Source organism: Gallinula chloropus (assembly GCF_964237585.1).
Source record: "Gallinula chloropus genome assembly, chromosome: 2".
Lineage (NCBI taxonomy): Eukaryota > Metazoa > Chordata > Aves > Gruiformes > Rallidae > Gallinula > Gallinula chloropus.
Genome location: NC_140086.1, coordinates 21,821,147 through 21,847,651, shown reverse-complemented (window position 1 = coordinate 21,847,651; position 26,505 = coordinate 21,821,147). Strand labels below are relative to the sequence as shown.

At 41.4% G+C, this 26,505-nt stretch overlaps 1 protein-coding gene across 1 annotated transcript in view; it reads right to left on the bottom strand.

Annotated features, from left to right (window-relative positions):
• The window catches only part of DPYS (dihydropyrimidinase), a gene marked incomplete at its 5' end in the record, with an annotated part of 31,356 nt that extends 10,378 nt beyond the window's left edge, over positions 1-20,978 (bottom strand). The window contains 7 exons of the mRNA XM_084280220.1: positions 3,945-4,087; positions 5,969-6,110; positions 7,093-7,249; positions 13,090-13,279; positions 14,395-14,574; positions 16,657-16,815; positions 20,709-20,978. Coding sequence (XP_084136346.1) covers positions 3,945-4,087; positions 5,969-6,110; positions 7,093-7,249; positions 13,090-13,279; positions 14,395-14,574; positions 16,657-16,815; positions 20,709-20,978 — 1,241 coding nt within the window. The remainder of the gene's footprint in view (positions 1-3,944; positions 4,088-5,968; positions 6,111-7,092; positions 7,250-13,089; positions 13,280-14,394; positions 14,575-16,656; positions 16,816-20,708) is intronic.
• Between the last annotated feature and the right edge of the window lie 5,527 nt (positions 20,979-26,505).

Below are 26,505 nucleotides of genomic sequence, written 5' to 3'. Positions count from 1 at the left end.
GGCTTTATTTGGTGAGTGGAAAAAACCTGTTGGGTCAGGCTTACCAGACTGTGTATTGTTATATCAAAGTGGCTGGACATAGAAAGTTAAAATCCATTGGAGATAGGGTTTTTTTATCCCTATGGGTGTTTGATCTTGCCTTTCGGGCCTGATCCAGAACTTATTTGCAAGGCTCTGACAGGCTACAGTGAGTTTATTGAGCCCTTATATCTGCCAGGAGCTGAATGGCTCCTACAAGCTCTTCAGCACCTTCTGCCCCTACTTTACAAGGGATGATCAGATCTTTCTGTGGTCTGAATTGGGTACTGAAGTACTGAGATTCCTTGCTGAGCGTTTCTCAAACAAGCCTTAGAGGTTTTGTATTCTTGCTTCCTTTGAAATAGCTAAAGGCATCAGCTGTAGAGGACACTGACTTGGTGACAGGTGACATTCCCTCTTCCTTGCTTACTCTGCCTTCTTCTGGAAGAGTCTTTACAAATGCTTTTGTTTCACAGACTAGGGGCTGTTACATTATTTGTGTGCAGCTGAAAGAAGTAAGGGAACATTCTTGATCAAAGCACAGATTAAAGTGTACACATTTGCTGCCTCACAAAACAACTTGCTGTTCTCACAAAACAATCCTGTGTGCACAGGCTGTACTTGGGATGCTGAGGGTGTAGAGGTCTGCAAGAAGATGTTTGGTAGCACATGGCTGCAATAAAACAACAGGTCCCTTTGGTATCTGTGTATTCTTTAATGAATATGCAATGACTATAAGGAAGCTATGAACAGACCTAACCTGGCACAATTCACAACCCATCTTTTCTAAAGCAGTTTCTAACGACTTCACACATTAAATGTGTTTCTTGCCAATACTGCTTGATTTCATGCAGACACACTAAACCCATATTTGGAAGCTTTTATAATACAGCAGCAAATCTGATTATTATTCATATAATATTTTCTGCAGAAATTACCAGAAAACGCTACAGAAATAGGTCAGTCAATGAGGCTGACCTGCAGAAGGAAAGCCTCAGCTGAAGTGGCAAAGTGCTGGAGATGGAACCTTGAACTGAAATTGCTCCCAGCATGCAGAGCTGTCATATTGAATTCACCAGGTTTTTGCAACCTAAAAAGAGAAAATCCTGAACGCTCAGATAGCACCGAACATGTTGCTACTGTGCAATGATGTGAGAGGAGAAATGCAGCAGATTTAGAGGGATATAAGTTTTTGCATTTTGAAAAGCTTCACTACCTTTCAGAATGACTTCAGAATCTTCCCTATAGACTTCTGCCCACAGGTTGTGACACTACCAGTTCCTCACAGCAATACTTCATTTTCTAAATCTTTAGGCTACTATCAGCTGGTATTTTAAGACTACAGCAATACAGCATCAAATCAGATGTGGAAAACTGCATTTTCCTCTCTTAAAAGATTTAGATTTACAAACAAGAAAAAAAGTTATGCTCAGAAGAGGAAGGATTTTGCAAGAAAGAGGAACAAACCTATTGCAAAATTGAAAATCACTCCCCAGAGGGAACAAAAGCACATGAGGCTGCACCTTGTGTAATATCTTAAATGGTTGAAGTCCATTAGCTAAATCCTCTTTTTTTTCTTCTGGGCTGTTTGTGCCCTCTTCAGGATTTATAGTGAAATGAATAGACAAGCACTGGTGAGATTTATTTATACTTACTCATGTAGTTCACACAATTGTACCTGCAGAGAGGCTTGTTCCCAGCAAAGCCAAAGGGATAAACAATGGGAATTGTACCAGATCAGAAAGAAGCATTGCCTGAACTTAAAACCAGCGTGCTCACTAAGAATATTCAGTTTAATGTTAGAAAAAATATTTGAAGAAAAATTGCATCTTCTCAGCTGCAGTGGGCAAAAAGGCAATGAGAGCACTCAGCACAGAGCAAAGGGAGGCTGAAGGAATGTTTGGGAGACAAAAGGATAAACAATTTCTGGAGCTGACAAAGCACCTTGAGAACAATGTCAGAACTCTCCTATCCTTCTGGATTCATTTGCCCCCAGGCAGAACAGAAGTGGCTCAGGAATGAATTCTTCAGGTTTTTTTTAATCAGAGTTCCTATCTCTACTGTCCTGAAATAGCTTGTAGCTCGTATCTCAAAATATGCTTGCTCAACATGCCAGAAGGCATAATGCACACAAAAATCTCTCCAATCCAGCACTGGGCAGGCCTCTATGTTTATTGAGGTTGACACTCTTAAAACTTCTTTTGCTGGCACTGCCAGTTTTTTTGTTGGACTTCTGCATAGGAACTTCCATGTCCTCAAGCTTTTCAGCTTAAAACACAGAATGCTTTTCTTCTCACTCTCACACATTTTTTTATACTCATGAATATACTGAAAGGAGTGAGAATTGCATTATCAAAAATTCAAATCCCAGAGGATTGGTCCAGAAAATTTTCTTTGTGTAAGATAAATCTAGGATTAGGGCTTCCCCCCCCCCATTTGGCTTCCAAAATAAGATTTTCCCAGTTATGTTTCAAAAATTTCCTTGACATGAGGGAAGTCTTCAATTCTTTAAAAAAAAAAAACCAACCAAAAAAGCCACCACAACAACATCCTTCCCCCCTCCCCCCCAAAAAAAAAAAAACCAACCCAAAAAACCCAAAGGCTAAAAATCTAATGCTATCTGAGTTACAACAATGTGATACCTTGATGAAAGCTGGCCATCATGCCTAACACCCCACAAAGCTCACCTGGGGTTGATGCTTGCTATCTTCTATGGATTTGCTATTTGGATGACTCTAATGAAGAGATTTCAAGGAGGGACAGTGTGTGCCTTCAGGGCAGTTGTATGCTTCCGCTTCTCACTAAAGCTGAGCCCAAGACAGAAGCACAGTCTCAGCATACCTCCTGCTGCTATGTGCAGGGCTGGATGTGGTCAGATGCAAGACTTGGCTCTTAAAGCACCTGCAGATTTAAGCTAACCTGCTCAGCACTTGAGCAGTGGAGATGCACTTGTACAGGCAATAGGCATCTAAGCTGAAAAAGATAACTCTTTAGGTGACCTGACTCTGTGACAGATGGCTGCCAGACCATTTCCAGGCAGTTTAAACAAGACCAGGATGGACACAGAGCTACAGGAAGACTCAAGACTTATAATTCTTGAGATGTTTATAGTGGCCTGAGTGTAGAGCTGGCTGATGATGTGACCACACCTGAAGAGAGGAATCAGCTGTAATGTACCATATGCTGTGTGAGTTGAGGGTCCCAGAAAGACACTGCATGCCCTTTGTAGCATGTACCACATGTAGCATAGATACAAGTCATACAGGGTGAGACATAAGCACACCTTTTGTGCGTACGTTGTTAGTGTGATAAGCTCTAGTCTTGGAGAGTTACTGTGTGCAAAATCAGAAAACTCCTTAAATAAAATCATGAGCATGAACAGCTTGAGCTTCAGAACTAAGCTCACTCCTGACTCTGCCACTGTAATTGCTCTATCGACTAGGAAGAAGGCATTAGGAGGGCAAGGCCCTACACTTTCACCACCCACCCTGACAACTTTTGAATATGGTTGAAGTAGCCATAATTTCAAAACTCCAGCTTGCAGTGGGTCATCCTGCAGGAATGCAGGCTCGTCTCCCTTCTCTTTGCAATGGGAGGAATGTAAGCATACCCTAGTACTTAACAGAGTTATTCCAAATATCCCAAAGTTGTTATTTTTACTCTTAGGATACCATGCCCTGTTAGTGTAATGTACAGACCTTGTTATTTTTGCACTTGGTCAGCAATCTATGATTTTTTTTTAAGTCCATCTAGAGATCAAAGATCTCTGCTTACTGTTGTGGGAAACAAATAACCTGTAAATAATTCACGTAAAGTGCTATTGAAAAACACCATGACCTCACCTGAAAATCTTGTTGCTGTTCAGTCTTTGAGATATTTTTTCCTGCAGAGAGGCTGGATGGAAGAAAATAACTACTCATACATACCTTGTAGCTTTGGGATCCCAAATTACAATGTCAGCATCAGAACCCACAGCAATTCTTCCCTTCTTTGGGTAAAGGTTAAAGATTTTTGCTGCATTTGTGCTGGTAACAGCTACAAATCTGTTTTCATCCATTTTTCCACTGTGCTGCAGAAAAGTGCACAAAAACAAACTCATTACATTTTTAAACAAGGAAAAAAAAAAAGCTCTTGTTGCAAAGGCTAGGATGAGTGACAGCACTCTGCCAGTATCACATAAATATCTTTTTCGTGTCATCCCAAAGAGTTTAAAAGAAATAAAATAGCTATTTGTCTCAGATGCACATACTACAGTGTACATTCACTGAATATGACACCTTTATCTTAATTTCTCCCACAGCAAAGGGACAAAAAGGCAACTTTAAAGCCAAACGCTCCTATGGATCCAGTCCCAAGTCAACTGAAATGACACTTTTTAGCTGGCTTTGAATCTGTAGTCCTGCTGAGCAGTTTCCTCAGGAAACATAGCATCTCTCAAATATATGAGATTTGGAAAATGGTGAGACTGTATTAAGGAGAGCCTAGAAGACAGCAAGGCATGATATGTAATACAGGAAAGATGATTTACAAATCTCTTCAGCGATAAAACAGAGGATAGTACCAGTCAGTAAACATTTGGGATCACAAATGCTGATGTGGCACATTTGCTGATGTGACACATCAGCAAAATGGCAAACAATAATGGATACACACATGTCTTGGGACTGCATACTGCTACATAACTAATTGAATCTAGCCTCCATGACCTGTTTGCTTGGAAAGCCAGACACACTGGCAGGAATGTTGTGCATAGGTCAGTCAAGGAATCAGAATGTCATAAAAACATGTTTGTATGGTGGCCTGGGAGCAGTCATCTCAAAAGCAGAGCATAACAGAAGTGGTGAATGCTGCTTTTCTAAATAATGGTGTATGGGGAGGGGGGGAAGTTTTCCAGACAAACTCTCACAGCTGTGTAATACTTTACAAGTAAGAAAAGGGAAGATACTACTGATGAAAAAACCTTTTGAAAAATTATCTTGCCCAATAGGAGGCACTGTTCAAAAGCAGCACTGGTGTACATATTTGCATCTCACCTTCATCCTAATCACAAGCTAGACTGTGTTCCAGTTTACATGAAAAATAATCACACTAGAGCTATGCCACAGGTGAATATGGGCAGAAGTGCGCTTTGTACACACCAGCTGGAGCTGAATCCCAAATACAGATGAACAGAGATTCTGAAACACATCCTTACCAAGTGTGTAAGATAGATTTGTGTCAAATAAATATACTTTGCAGTGCATTATCAACAAGACTTCAGACAACAATGCTGCATTAGCCAGAGCAATCATAACACATAGTAAGCAGCAGATCCCTCACCAGATTTCTTCAGCTCCCCCCCTCATCAGACTGCCCCCTATCCAAAAAGACTGGTCACAAGCTTTCCGAAGGACATTGTCCTGGAAAGCACTGAACACTTGTGATAGCCCCAAGAATCTGAAGTCAATGGGACTTGTAGGTGCTCATCTCATCATAGCACTGAGCCATATATTAGAGAAGCATTTCTTATCTCCAGCTTGTTTCCTCTGGCTGAAAACACAACTTTCAGGCAAGTGCTGAAGCTCCTCCAACAGCTAAGTTTGAGAGAGAGCAAAGAGGAAAAAATACAGAACTAAGTCAAAGCTGTGGACAGCTTTTTACTTTCCTTTCATCTGTTGAAAACAATGCTGCAAATAAATTCACTGTGCACTACTGCTGAAACAATAGCAGTCCTGTGCTGCTGCGTGATGGGAATTATTCTCTACTGCTATTTTTTAAGCACCGAGGATATCCTTCTACCTCCCAGGACTATAAAGTGAGAGTTAGTAAGGACTCTGATCTGATATTTGATCAAAGGAATTATCCTATGATAAATACACTCAATAAAACTGGAGAGTTGATACTGCTGAGAGATTATATTTTGTTGAAGAAATCAATTAACCTCCCCTTTCAGACATCTTGATATACTTACAACACCCTTTTCCCATACGACTGACATCCTGTCTTCCACACCATTCACTCCATTAGGGATTTTTGTGAAGTCATCCTTACCCAGAGCTTTCTGGCATATGTCAAAGGTGCAATTGTCGGTCCCTGTCACAGAGAGGTCATCACTATGGAGACATAAATTCCATTATGAATCAGAACATGTACCAGATAGTGCTACACAGGAAAACCTGTTGCAAGGCTGGGTAGATCCAACCATCCCTTTTGCAAGGAGAACTGATATGCTTGGCCAGCATGTCTTCAGTCCCATCCTCCAAAGGTAGCTCCACAGTAACAGCCAGTTACTCTACAAAGCAGTTTCCTCTTCAGAACCCCCCTCAGAAGAAACCAAGCACCAAAAGTAACACTTTTACTTTGGGTATGTCAAAGTTCTCCCATAAATGGAGGACTGTCCCAATGCCCTGAGCAAGTGACTTGTTTCATCCTCACAGCAATTTTAGATCATGTCCCATATGAAATGACTATAGATTTGCATAACCATCAGTCAGTGTTAAGACATTCTGTCATAGACTCTTTGGTCAAATCCAGTCCTTTTGTGGACGTAAGATTTATTGGTAATGAAATACCAGAAAATCACATCTTTTGTTAACTGCATGTGTCTCGAGGACACTTCTGTTCCTACTTCCTTCTGAAGGAGATACTGCGAAGTGGCTCGCTTATATCTACTCTCAGAAGCCAGCAGACTTAGTTTTTACGCAGTATCCAAATTTCAAGTAAAAAAGGCAGCTGACAACCCCAGAACCTTGAGCTGTGACCCCACTTTTTACACATTTCCCACCAATTTACAGCCTTACTGTCCCCCTGGTCATGTTTCAATTTCTGCTGCAATATTAGCAAGGCAAGGCTTATTGATTAAAATCAAATGGGGACAGAAGGTCACAAGAGTTCAGAGAAACAAAGTCTGAACACTTTCTAGTTTCTGTAACAAAAAATGTTTTAATCTATGGTTTCACCTTCCATTTCTCCTTCCTGATAATGTAACATTCTGTACTTAGAAAATCTCCAAGGCATCAACTTGTTATTATACACTCCAGACAGAATTTGCTGTTTATTTGGGCATCATCTGTCACTGTTTGTTCATCTGCTTACTTGGCCAGCAAGTTCATGAGGAAACCAGGAGTAGATGGATCTGGTCTCAGTGGAGGTCCCATGACATATGCTGCAGCATGAGCCCAGTCTTTATTCCAGTAGTTGGTGCCATCGGTGCCAAGACTAGCAGCAATAGGCTCCCCATAAACCACCTTTCCTGAAAAATGCAAAGCAATAGTATCATCATCAAACAACATAAAAATTCGTATCTTGTATTTTCTCTGTTCTGGAACTTTTTGGTGACAATAGATTTAAATTTGAACGGGTGTTTCAAAATAAACACCAACATATGGAAGGACATAATAAACTAAGCTATAACACAGCATCTCTGTTCTGAATATTCCACTGGTGATCTCCTAATATATTTCCTCATAAGAACATTGCCTGGGCAAGCTTTTTTAATTAAATCATTGACAGATATATTATAATGGGTTTTACACATTGTTTACCAGGCATGTGATTGAGATTTCAAAAGGAACACAGTCCTTAGTTGCATTAATTATGTCCAAGATCCACATATTTCTTGGTAGCACCTGTTCGGTGCTCTGAAATTACTGACTATGTAACAATGTAAGTTAATATATACAGCATACAGACTTTGCAAGGTGGCACTTTTAATTGTCAGCCTATAACTGTTCCAGGAAGAACAATATGGCACCAGACATAAATTTAAAGAGTATAAAAACATTTCCCAAATAAAAAGCTATAAATAATTTCATTTTAAAGGATATTTCCCAAATCTCATTCTTTAATTCTTTGCTGCACAGTATTCCAGTTTCCTCTGAAAAGGACACCAACGCAGACCGGCTGTTAGCCTTTGGATAGAGATAGCAGATTTTTTCTTTCTAGAAAATATGGATTTGAAACTCATCAGAACAAGATGGGAGGTAAAACAAGGTATTTCTCTCCGGGAGGGGATGGGCCAGAGCCTTTACAGTTCTGTAGGTGAGAGGTGGTAATGCCCCTGGCTGAGGTGGTCATCAAAGAACCGGAGTGAGCTGGGACTTCACACACCCACTCGTATGCTGCTTGGTGCTGGTTAAGGCTGCCTCGCTGGATCCCACCAAGAGCTTTCTCCCTTTCTGCTCCCTACAGACACTTGGTGTCTTGCTACAAATGCCACACGTCATTCAGGGACATTCTGTCAATACATTACCCCAGCAAGAGCTCAGGTGGTAACTGCTCAGTGCTACAAGACAGTGACTTTTCTCTGGCATTCGCTGTACTGTCGGAAAACAGCAGAGCAAACCTTTGCAGATTTTTCTCTGTGCATTAGATTGTGGTCCTTGTGTAGGCTACTGGATTGTAACTGCTACACTAGCAGAGGTAGCTCCTGAAGAGCTCTGTTGTTTTCAAATGATGTTTCCCATTGCGGTAGTGCCATTCCTTACATTTTCTCTGCTAGACTTGCAAAGTGTTCTCATAGCATTTAACACCTATAGTTTTCTGTGGTTATTTCTGCAGGGTTTAGAGACTTTGTCTAACATTACTGTACTGTACCTTTGCTCAAATACGACATAGGATACCTTCTGCCACAACCTGAAGACTCCCCATTAGCATTATTAATTTGCTATAACCATCTCAGCATGCTCTGACATGCTGTACATGCTTATCTTGTACTGACACTTAGGTTTGGAGCATTATAAGCTCCCAGTCCCACTTACTTACGTATTTGTAAGTTTACACTGGGGCTCAGAGGGAAAAATCATGGCTTAATAAGTTATTTGCTCATTTTTGTATCTTGTTTTCAAAACCTAAAGCACTGGATATGAGGTCATCCATGGAAGTGATATGTCCACTGAGCAAATGAGGAGGTCTGGGTCAGAACAGTGTTCTTCTAATTTGGAGCTGGTGCAGGAGTTAGGAGAGTCTTTCCTTGGGCAACTGCAAACACAGTATTTGAAGGGAGGCTGCTGCAAACCTAAATATATATATACAGAAAAAACTCATGCATCTATAACCAAAATTTAAAAAATATTAAATGGTAGGAAGGGAGTAAATGTTTAGCATCTAGAAATCATTTTCCTACCTTGGTTTCACAACAAAAATTGAAAAGAAGTCTCCAAGCTCACAGTCACATATGCTGAGTTGATTCTAACTCATGTACCACAGCTGATGACAGTATTTCTGCAGTCAGAATTTGACCTGAGCAGCTCCCCTTGTTCCCATGAGTGGGAAGGAGTACAAGCCATTTCCTCAAGTGATTTGGAGTTCCATACATGCGTTTGAACACTGCAGCTTCAATGGACCTCATCTGAACATTTCTGCTGATTGTGCAATTTCTTACATTTCATTTGCACTGTGACTAACTAGGCTGAAGGGTGCAGTAGTATCAAGTTTCTGCTTTAACCCACAGAACAAGGAAATCTGGCATTGAGGCTCTTTTAACTCTATTTGCAACAAGGAAATTCTGCATTACGATTCTTCTAGCTCAATTGGCTTCTGCCTATAGGCATAAAACTGGAGTAATGCAGTAATAAATCAGGTCTTTCAATTTGTTACGTTTTCCTACATTCAGCAAAAATAGTAAACAGAAAGTATTCTGCTGTTTGGTCTTTCTGACATCTCTGGAAAAGAGCTGTGGATTTTGTGACTTCTTCATCAGATGCCCAAACTGACTGGTAGAAGGTATTTTCACATAAATTACTTAGTAACAAAGAACAATGTGCAACTGCAACTTCTTTAACACCTATCAGAACTCTAAAAGAGTTGTAATCTTGAGAAACACAAACATTACAGGCTTGAAAAACTGGTTCCCGCATGCTTACTCTAGTAAAAGTTTCAGAGGCACTTAAGATAAAGTCATATGAGGCAAAAATACTCACTGACCCTCTGTGAACTGAAAGAAGCAGAACTGTAAGGCAGGATTTATTGAATCAGGCATATCATTGCATCAGTTAGGCTATCTACAGCATGGACCTGAGCTGTCCTGCATGAGTCAGCCAGAAAGTTGGCATTTTTGGTTGCAGTCCTGTGCTCAGAATCACCTTGAGAGCCTGTATACTCACAACTATGGACATGCCTTTTCTCTCACTGGGAGCGCACCTACCCCATGACTGATGGTAGGAAGTACAAGCTTCTTGTATTCTGACCAATTACAAATTTTTATATACATTCTTTAAAGGGAAAAGCCTTTCAAAAACTGACTTTTTAGTAAGAGGCAGCTCTCCATTTTCTGCACTAGAAAGCCTCGTGTCCTTAGCGGTAACAGCACAGTTAAATGGGCAAAGGGACACAGTCTCTTGTCTTTTGTACATTTAGAATGAAAGCATTTTTAAGTGGGAGGCAGTAGAAGTCATACATCCCTACACCACGCTTTGTTAGCCTTGCTTCCTCATAGGCATTACTGGCCAAAGGAGTGAGTGACAGGTCCGTGTTAGCTTTCCCCAGTAAATTCACATCAGGTAATCTTAACAAGGAGAGGGAGCTACATGCCTGACACCAGCACTGTACAGCCTTGTCTTCTCATTGTAGGGAAGACTTTATATGAGAGCAGAAAGAGGATCACTGAGGAAAATGAGACAGACATATCGGACCGCCTTTCTGTGGAAGCAGTGCATTTGGGTTTTATTTATGTCATTCCTACAATACTTTGAGAATTTAAGTTTTTTTTCTGGAAATACTTGTTTCATATTACCTTTTTTAATTGAGAAATAGAGAGTAACTTTCACTGAAGCTAAGCTCAATGAAATTCTAATTGCCAGAATCAGTCTCATTATGAACTTTAATTGTTGTACCTATCTTTGTGGTACACTACTTATCAAATTTCTTAACCAGTCCTAGATTTCTGTTTCCTAAATAGCATACTTCCATACAAACAGGAATTCAGGATGGAGAGATGTTATACCTTGCTCTGCACAAAGGCAAGCATTGATGATTCTGACTGCATGAACCCAGAAAGATTTGCACCACAGTAAGCATAAATTGTACCAAATTCTCCTTTTTACACATCGAAGAAGCATACTGTTAGCAAGTCAATTGTTATACTGGCATCTACCCTATTCTTACAACACACTATTTTACAGTCTTTACTATCAACACAGAATTTAGCTTTTGAATAGCATGTGATAAAACACTATCTCCTATCTTAGCTCTTTTATATTCACAGACAGTGTTTCATCTTTAATCGGGGTATTTTAACTGCTGTTATAGCTTCCTGTAGTGAATGTTGACACCACACTTGTGAATGTACAAATAACCGCACTCTGACAGATATAATCCACATTACCAGCAGCACTGTCATCTAGTGGAGGAATCTAATATAGCACTGTACCAAAAAGCATGACAGTAAGTATTCTGGCAGATTCTTTTATAAAATTGAATTACTGATAAGTCTTACTGGAAGTCATAATCAATACATATTCCACATAAATATATCCAACTGTATTATCACAGTATCATGCTGGTTTTGATTGCACTTTTGCCAAAGAACCACTGAATAGTTTGGGTTGGAAGGTCTTTAAAGATTAGCTAGTCTACCCCCCCCCCCCCAGTGAACAGAACTTCTTCAACTAAATCAGGTTACTCAGAGACCCATCCAACCTGACCTTGAATGTTTATTTACAGGCATGGGTCCAACTCTCTGGGGAACCTGTTCCCAGGTTAACAGGCCTTACCACTATTATAGTGAAGAGGTTTTTTTCTAATATCTAATCTAAATCTACCCTTCTTCAGTTTAAGGTCATTACCCCTTTTCCTATCAGTACATGCCCTCATAAACAGCCACTCTCCAGCTTTCCTGTAGGCTCCTTCAGGTACTGGAAGGCTGCTGTAAGTTGTCCCTGAAGCCTTCTCTTCTCCAGGCTGAACAAGCTCAACTCTTTCATCCTGTCTTCATAGCAGAGGTGCTCCATCCTTTTCATCATCTTTGTGGCTCTCCTCTGAACTCACTCCAACACCTCCAAGACTTTCCTGTGCTGAAGATCCCAGAGCTGGCGACAATACTCCAGGTGAGGTCTCATGGACCTTCATGGAATAGAAGGGGTGAATCCTCTCCCTTAACCTGCTAGTTGTGCTTCTTTTGATGCAGACCAGAATACAGTTGACTTTCTGGCTGTGAGCACACATGCCACTTCATGTCAAGCTCTCATACTCTGAATTTTGATATTAACTATATACATCCCAGCGTAAGCATTATCTAAAGTCAAGAAATAAGGAAACTGAGGTCTGTATGCAATTCATGTTAGGTCAGATGACGACAAGCTGAGATATCAAAAGATAATGAGAACAGATGTTTCATAAACTTATAGATCTTCCCAGTCATGAGCCTCTGTTCTACTCCTTCCACCTACATAATGTCTCTTCACAGCCCTGTGGTTCCACAGGCTGCTTTGGATGAACTTACAGACAAGGAGGTAAAAAATTCCTGTAGCCTTCTGGTTGCTTTTAGCCTGCCCAGCAGATGGTCAAGGGGCTCAGGCTCCCCTGGCTGGCCAGAACTATTTATGAACCCTTCAGAGCATGTGACCTGAGAAACCCTTCCCTGGAGGGAATCAAGGCTTTCAGACACTGTCATCAAGACCACAATGTCTAAGTGCTCAGCAAATAGGAGTCCTGGGCATGTCATGGCACTGTATTTAAAACACGCTGTAGAATTTCTCATCTAAATAGTTGGTAAGGGCTTGAAGCCTGTAACTCAAGGGAGGGTAATAGCAGAGGGTGTATACTCTTGGACTGGTCACATATGCAATAGCGATGTTTTGGCTGTCGCTTTGACCACTGAGATACAGTATGAAGGAGCAAAATGGGAGAAGGGAAAGTCTCAATCTGATTGCTGTCCTTCCACACTGCTTAGCTTCCCTGGGGCCCCACAACACAGACACTGACAGACACACAGACACAGACACACACTTAAGACATCCCACTCCAAGAAAATCATCCCTATTCTGAGGGTTATGACAAATCAGCCATGACAAGTAGGACACTGATGCTATATTTGGTTTTCATGATCCTTCCTCCAATGCCATTGCCCAAGCACAAAAGAATTAGGACTTTTACCTTCTCTTCGTGCATTACTTATCACCCTTGCTGCAGATTTACTCATTACATGGACTACAAAAAGGGGGCAGTTTACAGCATTTGCTATGGTAATTGCTCTCTGTGTAGCTTCTGCTTCCACTTCTTCAGGACGACACATTTCATGTCCCTCAGGGCCAGTTATTCCCATTGACAGCATCTTCTTTGCACCCTGAACACCACACAAAAACATGCAAGAGTTACTTAAAATGCAAACATGATGTTATGAACATGCTGAATCCTAAACCAGCTACTGAAGCCAGTTTGAGAAAAAAGAAAACACAGCAGTTATGGTTATTGTTTCAAGAGAAGTTATTGTTGTATTATCTGAAATCCAACGTGTATCTCAATAAACACGGGTCTCAGAATACCTGAGTGACTGCAGAGAACACGCTCTGTGTGTTCTTACAGGGATAAATCACTGCTTTTGAAAATCCTGTCTCTCAACATATACACCTAAATGATCACAGCCAGTATCTGATGATGACAGTAACTAACCCTTCATTGGAAAAAAAAAATTGAAAGATCCTTACTAAGCACAAAGATACATACCCAAAGCCTCTGGAGGAGGCTCCAAGGTTTTAAGAGGCATAAGATTTTGTTCCTACTTCATTCCAGGAAGTTATGCTTTGGTGATTTGAGGTTACTTAGAAATCAATTTCTGTTATGGGACCTGGGGCAGAGTACTATTGACAGCTGAAGAAACTCAGACATCAGAGCAGTTATACTCCCAGTGCCTCCACACAGCACTAAGATGGCAGTAGCAAGTGTGAAGTGAGGCTAACTATGCACAGAGGGACCCTGAGACTATTGGACCCAGTCAGTGAAGGCTTCCCCATTCTTCTGGATTCATTCCTGTCAGACGAGCTGACTATGGTTGGAGATACCTGCAGTTAGGCATCACACACCTTACGTCTAAATACGTGTCCTGGTGTTCCCCCTTTGACTTGGTTGATGGTGAGGCTGACTGGTGCTTTCTCTGTCAGCCAAGTATACATGTTACATTGCAAGTATATACATAATACTGCAAATATAACTCTCGTTATAACAGGATCATTTGCCTCTGTGTACCCTGAACCCAGGACTCAAGGTTAGAATTTCTTATCCCACCACAAGCATCCTTTAGGATCTTGGAGAAGATATTTTTCATTAGTTGCCTGGAAGTAGAATAGGGTAGAAAAGCCTTTCCCTATGGTACAGTGATGGTACTAATAAATCTACTGAAGTGCTTTGATAACAGGATCATTTATATTCCTGACTTTGATGGACAAAATGCCAAATGCTTACCTGTGCAATTAGTTCTCCATTCTCTGCGTGGACTTGAGCAACTGCTCCAAGTTCCTTACAGCAGGAAAAGGCTGCATATAGCTCCTCATCATTGACCATGTATATGTCTTTATAAGCCATAAACATCTTGAAGGAGTTGACGCCTTTATTTTGAACAAGATCTTTCATTTCTTTCTTTACCTGAAAGACAGCAATTTTCAAAAACAGCAATATTACTTTTTACCTATTAATAATTTCATACAAAGGAATTGTAAGTAGGAAGCTTTTACTCACACATTAAACATATGTTTGTTCCAAATGGCCCGAGCCACACATTTAAAGACAGCCTTATAGTATTCTTCTACCAAACTGATTCACAAGGTATATAAACCAGTACCACTGCAGATAGTGGAGGCACAAGAGAATTGCAGGAAGGGAATGCTTTTTACAAAAGATAGTGCTGGAGAATTTTATTCCAAATAAACCTCCTGATGTTGAAAACATCCTGTCCAGTATTACAATCAATGTATCCAACTTAGCGTGGAGATTTGTGCAAAATTGATTTTTAAAATTGGATCGTAATAGGCTTCTGCTTCTGGCAAATAGCATAGGGACAGAAAAGATCTTGTCTCCAGAGCTTTGTCTTGACTCTAAATAGCAAACAGCCTTTTGAAGTATTTTGTTGTCAGGCAAAATGGCTCTAAAGCTCTAGATACGATCCCACTTTTTTCTTATATGCACTCCTTGATAGTATTCCCTGCTCCTACTAGAGTCTGTGAAGCCCAGCAAAATATTATGTTCCATAGAAAGAGGATGCAGATTTTGGCCCAAAGGTTTCTTGTGCCACTGGTTACCTAGAAATACCCACTACCTAATTCTGACTCTCGCTTCCCTGTAAAATGATGGTGCCAGTAATTGATCTTTATCTGTGATGCTATTACAATTTCCATGGGATGAATTCCATTCAAAATGTAAAAAGTTATTTTTAATGTTCTATGAGTCTGCTTGGATCTGCCCAAGAGAGGTGAAAGACTGATGCAAAACTCAAGGAAATTTTCTGGATGTATCCAGAGGATGGATGGGAGAGTATCTTGGGTGGAAAGTATCAAGCAAATAAATACCTGCCAAAAGGACCTTCTCTGGTACAAGTATAGAGTCACATCTTATTTATTTTCTTGCTGACTAATTATTATGAATAAGGGAAGAATGTACATTTTAAATAAATAAATTAAATCCAATCGAAATAAGAGCAAATTAGAAGGGCATGAAATATCAGTCTTCTTCACTTGGATCTTTCACATCTACAAAACACCAGATATTTCTATTTCTTTCAATCTGGGCTTCTAAAATCAGTTTTCTTAACATAAACCAGAACATTTCATTGATTTACACATCCCTATTTTTATTGGATTTTTCAGTACAATTCCACTGTGCTCTACTAAGGCTGTTCCAAACACACATTCTTCAAACTTCACCGGAGAATTTATTTCATGTCTTTGCTTTGAGTTAGAAGTTGGGTTCAGTCTGTTTAGTGTTCAGTGCACAGAATACCAAAGATGAGGCTGTTTATGGAGCAAAGGCTTTAGTTTACGTTTTTTGAAAGTTAAAAATTAGGAGGTGTAGTCATGTTTCATATTTTAAAAAATAATTTAATTAATATAACTGTACTGATGCAAGTTCTCTGGGGATCCAAAGTGGTTATGTAATACATGGGTCAGACAAATAAATAAACAAATACAGGTCAGGCACTGGAAAAGTTAATTCATTCAGTAAAGCTTCCAGGTTCATGCAACAGGGATGATTCTCCCATAAGTAAATTCCAAAATGTTTTTTTAGATAATCTCACATTCAAATAATTATTGGCTCCAATCCTGTTAACTTCATGGAGATATTACCACAGTCCCCTCAGAAATAAAACCAAAACCAAATCCAAAATCCAAACCAAAACCAAGCAACACCGAGTCAACAGGAGTATTGATTATCAGGTATTTAAGTAACAAAGGGCAAAATTTATGCAAACACTTCTGCCCCCCTCAGGTCTGCTATGTTTTTGGTCCTGGATGACTACTCCTTTAACTTTGTGCAGTATTATATAAAGATCAGGGCTACCTGCAGACTTTCTATATTCTTTCAAATACATGTGCTTTTGGAAGGATGTGGACTGTTTTTACACTCAGGAACATACTATTACACTGCCAAGCAAGCTATATTTAGCATCTGAGGACTAATTCAAAGTAGGTGCAGTACCAATTCATGGAGTTAATAATCAGCTACTGTATCTACCTTGTTGCTCCACCACGTAACTGCCACGTGCAGTGAGTAATCACAGCAAACTTTAGGGTCTGCCCAGCTTTTCCATGTATCAAAGGCTTCAGTTAGTGAGCAGCCTTTCTGAGGAATGGCAAAGTCGATGATCATAGTGGTTCCTCCTGCTATAGCAGCCTGGAAGCAAGAAAGTTAATATTTAGCAATGAGAGAAAACGTGAATTTCCTCCCACTTCTCTAATTCCCTGTGCAACAGTTAATCTTGATACACTGAAAAGCCAAAAGCCACTGAGGAATTTCCTTGAGTAAAGTATGAATTTGTAAAATGATTGTGGAGATTAATTTCACCTCCTTGAGAAGAACATTCTCAAACAGCTATTCAGGAAAATCCTGGGGAAATTCTTGGACTGAAGGAAGAGTTTTTGCACATGAACAAAATCTTAACAAAGAGTTGGAGATGAATCTGGAGCATTCATGCATCAGTGTTTCCTTGAGTGTGTGGGATCACTGAAAAAGAAAAGCACCAGAAAACCATAGCCAACTTGAGAAATGCTTTCTCAGAGTCTATGAAGTTGAAAAAACAGCCTGTGGGACAGGAAAGTATTAAAGGGCAGACACACAATGAAAAAAGCACATTCAGGCTGAAAATCCGGCGTAAAAATCCCCAAACTCTTTACCAACACTAAAAGAGGCTTTTAAGTGCTTTAAAATTATTTTTCTTACTGACAGGGTATAATTTAGTAAAACTGCAGAGCAGGTCTCTAAATAGAATGAGGCATTTACATCTTCCATACATATGATTACAAGTAAATAAACAAAAATCTTATTTTATGTATGTTATGAGGATGAAAAATTGCCTTTTAACCAATAATTTTCACTCTCCTGTATGAAAAATTTAATTACTACTTGTTTTGTCCTTTGAAGGATCATTTTTAGTCACTGACAGAAATAGATCTTTAACTAACAGAAAATTATTCTATATTGAAATTCCTTTGCTGTAATGGTTGCAGTTTTCCAAATTAGCCAGAGAAAATCATTCTATTGAACTCTGAACAGCACCCCTTTGCATAACAGGTACAACCAAATCAGAAAAAAATACACACAGTTCAAATTCAGGCTATATTACTCTTCATATTCCTAGATTAGTTAGACTCTCCCTACTCTTCAGAAGCAAAATTGGTAAGTCAGAATATTTTGCAAAAAAAAGAAATTTAGGGTGACATGAACATCAGTGAATCTATAAATTCATCAAAACATTTTCTCCAAGACAAGTTGTTCAAACTGTCATTATTTTTTCCAACAAGACAGACTGACTTCTTATTTGTTAAACAGGATTTAGAATTAAAGAATATTTACAGACATCAAGGAAAAAAAAAGATAATCGGTTCCACAACTCCACTCAAATTCTCTTTTTCCTCCTAACATCTTTTTTCCCCTCTCTGTGTAAAGAGAGGTATTATGTGCCTTTATTTATTCAACTTAATGGGTAAATCTTAGCTAAACATTGTAGCGTATTTTGCAATACTTGGAACACAACTTTGTCTCCCTGCTGCTCTTGCCAAGGTATTTATCAGGTGATGACCTTAAGCAAATGAGTGAACAATTTTCACACTTTGACCTGGCTCACGATGGTCCACAAGTCCTAACTTTTTGACATCTGATCACTAGACTGGATCTAGAGCCTTCTTTTAGGCACCCAAGTGACTACATGGACGTCATGTTTTGTGGACATAGTTTCTGGTTTGCAGCTTCCCTGACCAGTGCCTCAAAAAGTTGCTACAAAAACCTCAAAAACATGAATTTTGGGTTTTTTGCAAGTTAACACACAACTTATCTTCCCTACTTTTGAATTTCACAGTATAGGCACCTAAATCTGAATTAGTCTGCATCTTTAGTTCTCTTTAAAGTCAATGGAGATGCTAAGAACAAGCACTTAAACCTTAAGAAGACATCTTAAGAGAAAGCCATAGTCATCATTGTTTCTTTTACATATTTTCTCCTATTAATCATGTTCAAGTTACACTCATTGAATTTCTCTTGTGATGTCAAATCTCTAAATAAATTGTTGCTAATGAGTTTACAAAAATGGTCTTCACAGAAAAATTAAGGAGCGTTGCAGAAAATAACAAAACATTAATATATATATGTGTACTGTAAATCACGTAAACTAAGTATTCCAGAGATCAAATTCTGCACTTTATTCAGCCATGAAACATACTTTGTGTTGTCTGTAGGCAAGCAGAACAGACATTGTGGACTTGACTGTTTTTCTCTCCATTTATCACAAAAGCAGTATGAAGACCAAAAACTGCTTGAGGAAATAATTTCAATAGCTATAATTTTTTTTCAAAACGTATTTCTTGCCTTTGGGTATCTGAAAAAGATGACATTTTTAGGCCCATATAATAATAGATTTCCCCATTTGTACCACATATCTGTGGAAAAGTATTTGGGGAAAAAAAATTCCCATGATCAAATCTATAATCCCTTTCCAGTGGAAATTCAGTGCTGTAGATTTTCTTTTACATCTTATCTTACATTTGACTTTGAGAGAGATGTTTGACATAGGTAGATGTTTCCTGCCATTTTGGGATGGCAGGAAAGATCTTCTGTGATGGACAAAATAATTTTTTGTCAAAGTTTTGTGAAAGATTTACAGTCTATTATAATGAGCTGCTATGGAATCACAGAGTCATAGACTATCTAGAGTTAGAGTCCAACTCCCTACTCCTTGCAGGACTACCTGGAACTTAAACATATGACCAAGAGCATCGTCCAGATGCTCCTTGAAATCTGACAAGCAATAACTTCCCTGGTCATTGAGAAGATCGATTCTAGTGCTTAAAACTATCCAGATTAAATATTTCCATTCCAAATAACAGCAGCAAATCTATCTTGAGTGTGAATAAATATTACTCTTGAAATAAATATGCCAGTAATTTAAAGGTAACTATCGGTCATTTGCAGTCTCCCCTTCAGTACTGTGGGTTCAACATTTAAAAAAGCAAAATCTTTGTTAGAGTATGGAAATGTACAATTATGCCACTCAAACAATCTAACTTGCATGCTGATAACATGATGGGACCACCAAGAAATGAATTTTCCAGTTAAAGAATAGGGTCAATCTAAGCAGGACTGCAGACTTTGAAAGATCTTAATACTTGTGTGGTTACTGCACCACACCATTTGCTAAAATGAGTTGAATTTCACTCATTTCAATTATTTCAAAGAGGCAAATTAGTATTTTGCACATCAGAAAAAAAATGCACTCTTTCTGCTTTTTGGAAGACCCCAGTTCTGCCATGAGAGGGACAGGATATAACAGGCTCTCTGTGGATGTTAGCTAATGAACAAGCCAAGTAGGGCAATGTGATTGCTTCTGTGGGCAAAGCATTTCAGCCTGCACAGTGAAGCTCTTAGAAAAGTGCCTTACAATTTTTAGGGAGCTCTGCATGAGCATTTTTCTGCATGGAGCTGTTAGCACTGGCGACGGATACACTGCTAATGCAGGGAATGCAATGAGATCAGCTAAAAAGCTGAAAAAAGCTCTTCTCAGTGTGAAACTGGGAGACATTAGGTACTTTCAGGAAGTGCATTTGAACTGGACTTTCACTGAGAGACACACTAAGGACAGAAGTGAATGTCGGAAGAGAAGCATGCATTCCCCCCTGCCATCAGAGCAGAAAGATCAGATTACCACACAGTGCTCCCAGTGCTCTGGGGAGTTCAACTGTTGCTTTAGTTAACCTTTGCTCAGGGAAGTATGAGGCTCGATGCATGTACCAATGCAAGCTGTAGGCTGCATGGGTAATTTGCAGCCAGGGTAAATGTGCTTAATGCTTGCCACCCAGAGCCAGAGAAGCATCAGAAAGAACCCAGATAGCAGGCTGGCTGAAAGTGGACCTCAGAGCACCCCAGCCACTTATTACAGTTTCCCAGCCAAGAGACAGTGACGATTACCTGTGCTTGGTTCACACTCTCTCTTTCATAAGTAATACTGAATAGTGAGCAGACATACCCCTTTCTAAGAAAGCTCAGATGGACACACAGACATGCATATGTACACCCACCTTTGTTCCTGTATAGAAGTCATCTTTTGACCTGCTACCCATAAAAGGGAACTCCATGTGTGTATGAGTATCGATGCCCCCAGGGATGACCAGCTTGTTGGTGGCATCCAGAACAGTGAGTCCGGTGGGTGGCTCAGGGTTGAGGTTCAGTCCCACCTGCTGCACCACTCCATCTTCCACATACACATCAGCCACCACAGAGCAGTCGTCATTCACGACTTTCCCACCCTTGATCAAAAGTCTCTGCTGAACCAGTTTTTGGGGCGGCATGGCAGCCTGGAAGGTGAAAGTGAGGCCTCTTCTCAGAAAGTTGCTCTTGCCTGAGAGTGTTCTGCTGCCCACCCTTCTCCCAGAGCAGCAGGTTATCTCTAAAATGCCTTAAACACACACCACACATTGCTATTTAACCAGGCTGCCCTTGGCAGCTCCACCTACACCTCCAGTGAAGCATCACTGTCCAGCGGGCGCACCAAGCCAGCACTCAGGCAGAGCTGACCTCAGGCCCTCCCTGCTCCAGTTGTCTTTGCCTGGACAAGAGGGGACAGGCTTCCATCCAGGACAGTCCCACTGGGCTCTCTAGCCAGCCCTGCACACCCTGGGGTTTGAAATGCACTGGGCTCTTTTGAAAATGTGACCATTTATCTATCGGCTTGTGATGTCCAAAGGTGGCCCAAGCTCTTTGCAGGGGGGCTGAGGAAATGAAGGGTAACCCAAGCTCTCCACAGAGGTGGCCAGGAAGCCCAAGTCTTGAGGTCTCTGCAGGTGTGTCCAGGGAGCCTGTGGGTCCTGCCTGCGCAGAGGGGCAGGGGGAGAGCAGGGCAGCCGTGGTCCAAGCAACGTGCCTATCTCAGCTGAGCCCCCATGGACAGTGTGCAAGGGCTCCCCCCTGCCAAGGGTCCGATCTACCACTGGAGGACACAGGCCATCAGGATTTGCTCCCCAACCGTTTCTCCTCAGCTGCTTTGGGACACACGGCCCTCAGGATCCAAGTGCAGTTCTCCTCCACCCACCGGTGTCACTGCTCACAGCACACCGGGCTGAGGGGGGAAGCGCCTCTGGGCTTTCCGGAGGCTGCCGAGACGTCTCCTCACCGTGCCTGCCGGAGGCTCAAGGGCCGGAGCCCTGTGGCCGCTGCCGAAGGACCACTTGAAAAGCACCTTTCAGTAACTCCTGCTTTGCGCCTTCTGCGCCGCCGACCCCTTCCCCCGGCCCTTCCTCCAAGCACCCGCCGCCCCGCTGCGCTGTGCCCGAGCGTTTGAGCCTCCCCCGCCCGGGAGAAGCCCCCTCCCCCGAGGCCTGGGGCGGCGGAGCCCCGGGCAGGGAGACCCAGGGAAGGGGCAGGCAGTCAGGCGTGGGTGTCCTGCACGGCCGACGCGACCCGGGCTGGCAGAGGATTGTGCGTTTCAGAACACGGACCCAGAGAAAGGAGTGGGAGAGTGAAACGGAGACAGCCAGAAAATGAGCGGAAACTTGGGAGCAGAAGGTGAGGAGAGACAGTCCCAGAGGCACCTTCTCCTGCTTCTCTCCTCCGGCAAGCCGGGCGTTGCGTACTCAGCAGTAACACCGCTCAGGCATGTCCCTGAATCTGCTGAACACCAGCATATTCACCCCCTCCATCTCTTCCAGTTCAGCGATGGTGGCTTCGGAAGACAGCACATTGTCTCTGAAGGCTGTCACAGCATGCTGCCAAAAAGACACTTAGACGAGTGACTCCAGATATGAACAATGCTCACCTTCCCGTCAGCATGTTGCCTTTGATCCTCCTGTCCTGGTGGGTAGGAGAGCAGTACCAGACGTTTTCTTTTGTACCTGCTCATCCCAAATTGTCTCATCTTATGCCTTGCTTTTGTGCTGTGGGACAGAGACCCACCAGGACTTATTACACCACACATCAGGAGAAAAGTCAGAACTTGTTTGGAAAAGCAGAGCAGGGAATGGTAGCAGCAGACAGTAAAGTGCCCCAGGGCAACAGTGTGGTGTTGGATGGGCTGGAAAGGGTAAGCTGCACCTCCCATGTCTTGTTGTGTTTAAAGCCAGTAAAAAAGGCGAGGGTTGAGGTACTGTGATGGGAATTCAGGCAGGAACTCTGGCTCACCTATTACAATGGTATTAATGAGCCAGGAATAGCTGACTTTCTTCATCTGCAAGTGAACATCAGGGGAAGAAAGATACAGCAGGGAAGCCAGGTCCTCTGACACAGGAATCGTAAACATTAGTGTGAGGACAGAAGAGGACAGTGAAATGGGTAACAGGGCTATACTGTGAATCTCTGTGGCTCCTGAGGCAGTGAGCTCATCTCTCCCACCATGTAGAAGGGTACCTGAATGGAGACTCAGGTGGGCTGCAGAGACTCTGAGGTGGATGTGTCTCAGGTACAAAGGTGCTGCTTTGCATGAATGAAGTGACATTTGTTATGAAAGGAGTGGCAAAGACAGAGGTTCACTTGATTATGTGCAGTCACACAGGGTAGAGCAGTCAAGTGCCTCAATGGTATTTAATGACATCAAGTGGAACAGCATGGATAAATGCCAAGAGACTTTACCTGGACTCTCCCAGCTTGGTGCTGAAGCTGCCAACCTAAAATAGTCATTTTCTCCCTGGCTAATACTTAGTTATTTCTAGTAGCAGGGGTAAACTTCCTGCTCAAATCCTTCCCCCAGTTTGGGGAGAATGAGATTTGAAGACAGGCCTGCCACATCACAGCAGACTATGGTAAACACCAAAGTGTTCAACTCCATTTTCCTTTTGTTTTTGAGCATCGCACAGGAAGGAGGAGACATGACCATGACACCTAAATGCACAAAGAATAGCACACAGCTCAAAAGCCTATTTACTTCTGCTTCTCAAGAGTATAGGGATTGGGCTCCTTTTTTGTTCCTCTGATTTACTCCTGGCTAATTTAGGTTTTGAGGATCCTAGTCTAAGTATCCAAACCTTCCTACTTTGTGCCTAACTCAGAGCTGCAGTTCCCATGAATCAAGAAGGTAATTGAGTGTCAGGCTTTACAATGCTGTGCCTAGAACTGACTTCATCCCAAAGGTGGTTTTGAACACATTAATAAGTTATTGGTCAGTAATGACAGTCTGCCAAAGCATTCCCTTTTTTAAGTGTGTTTGGACCAACAAGATAAAATCACATCATCTGCATTTACATACATTTAGTAAATATTTGATATTGCACAGCTCAGCTGTCCCTGAGAAGAATGGCCTGAAATAACACCCATGGGACAGAAATAATCCTTGTAATACTGTGAGAAGACAACTGGCCCTGTATTCTTAATGATCACTGAATACGTGTTGCTGCTGCAACAAGGCCTTTGGCTTCTACCTGGCTTTGTAACCTTCACTGACCCACAAACCATTTTACTCTTTTTATACTTCTCTTTGCATAGCATGAAACAAGTCTTTGCTTTGTTGTCAGTGGCTGACTCTGCACTGCTGTACTGGTTTTGTCTGGGATGGAGTTGACTCTCTCCACAGTAGCTAGTACAGGGTTGTGCTTTGGAGTTGTGCTGGAAGCAGTGCTGATAATGCAGGGATGGTTTTGTTACTGCTGAGCAGGGCTTACACAGAGCCAAGGGCTTGTCTGCTCCTCACCCCACCACACCTGTGAGTGGGCTGTAGTAGACAAGTGCATTTATAAAACAAGGCTAAAAAAAAAAGATTGAAATCTAAGAGTTGAAAAATGTACAATTATAAATAAGCTCTCCTTAGTGTAAGTACTGGGCCAAATCCAAGCTCATAGTACCAGTCTTTCTCCAATTATATTGGAAGCGATGCTGCAGCCTGTTAGCACATTGAACCCCACATCTCTGACAAGAAGGGAGGCAGCCAAAGCTGCTGCATGTGAAGACCATCCTACTTTTCAAAGCAACAACAGGTAGTGACTATTCTCTCATCTTCACAAGACTAAGTGCTTCTTGGTCCTTGAACTTGCTCAACACAAACAGGACAACCAGGAAAGAAAAAAGACTAGACACTGAGCAGACCAGAGTAAGGATCTGTAATAATATGCTCTTTCCACTATTTAACTCCCATAGTAGCTAAGGGCCCAATAAAGCCACTTCTAAAAGTCCATGAGACCACAAAGGCAGTTCAGCTCAGGCATCGAGATTCCTAGGTCTCAGTATGTTCTGGGAAAGACACTTGTCAGATGTGTCAGTTGCTTCCTGGTGGAATCTCAGCCAAAGAAAGCCAGTTCATAGGTGGGATTTTTCCTGACTCCATGAAACATAACCACAAAACATTAGCTTGATTTGGAAACTGTTATTTCCACTAATGTATTATCTGGGGGAAAAAATCCTTTAAAGTTTCTAGTCCATTTAATTACAGCTTTCCTATCATTCAAAAATCAAAACATACTGACTCATCTTTTTGTCTTCTTATTTTTTCCCTTCTGTGTTCCACCCCTTTCCTTCCTGCACAAGCAGCAGACAGGGCGACTGTAATCTGTAGTAATCTTGCAAACTGAACACAAGAGAAATAAATTCTTATGGCTGTATCCTTTCTTTGGTACTTTGATTACACAACTTGCTCACGAGGAAGAACCAATGCTGAAATCTAAGCTCTTCTGCTGGATTTCAGGGCCGGGGGGAAAACGTTACAGTGATTTGTGTCAGGGTACTCATAAAGATTAGCTACGTTTGTTAATGCTGGCTTTCCACATACGAGCTTTCTCAAAGTGCAGTTAGGAATCGCTGACCTAGATTGCTTATAGAGCTGCTTCTCTCATTTCTCCTAGCAGTTATGGAGAAGTCTTTTCTCTCCAAATTGTTAAATACTTCAGTGAATACCCCAAAGTTACTGTTCATGAGATAGACAACAGTATTTGCCTGAACTGGCCAAATATATTGGCATGGTAAGAACACTCTGCTAATAAAACTTCTTGATACTAAGACCATTATGTGTGAACACTATTTATTTACTTTGATGAGGGAAAGCTAACTACAGGACTCAAATCCCAGAAGAGAAGAAAAGCAGCTTTAACTGAAGATCTGCTTACCTCTCTGTATCTTCAGTGATTTCACAAAGGGACAGGGCAGACTTCTCCCTCTTCCTTTTAGAACGTACCCCATTTTTGGGCAACAGGATTGTAGAAGAGACCCTGGAGGAGTTCAGTTGCCAACCCCTTACTGTCAAAAACCCATAGGTGAGAGTCATATCCAGAAAAAACAATCAAAACCCCCAAATAACTCCCAAGCATCAACACCACAGGAAGATTAAAGCTGTTAAAGATTTATGGAAAACATGCAGTACTCCCTCAGGACAACTGCAGCCGTCGAATTACTGCAGGAGAATAAAGCAGGCCAGTAAACACATTTCAGAAAGGAAGAAAAACCCAACAAGAAAAAGCATATCTGACTTTGATCTGCAGTATTTAACGTAGGGACTCAACTGAAAAAGTATTTGTGCCCCAGATTTGAACTGTGATTTCCTTAGACTGAATCCAAGCTTTGTCACAAGTTCTTGCTTTGGCCTTTGGATAGGAAGTGGAACACAAGCTACTGTACCCAATTCCAGCATCCTCTCCAGAAACCTGTTCTGAAAGAATGGTTATCAGCAGTACTTGCTGAATTTGTACTGAAAATGGACTCTGCCTTGGAAACAAAACAAGCCCTTGTAGCATCAGAGGCTAAGTCAGCCCCCTTAATGTTTCAGTGCAAATCAAATGACAAGGAAAGCATGATATGTGAAAAGGAACAATGACAAACTCCTCCTTTGCTTAGAAAGCTTTTCACGAGGAGAAAACTCACCTCACAATAACCTGCATTCTTCAAAGGTTTCAGATTAAAGTGATT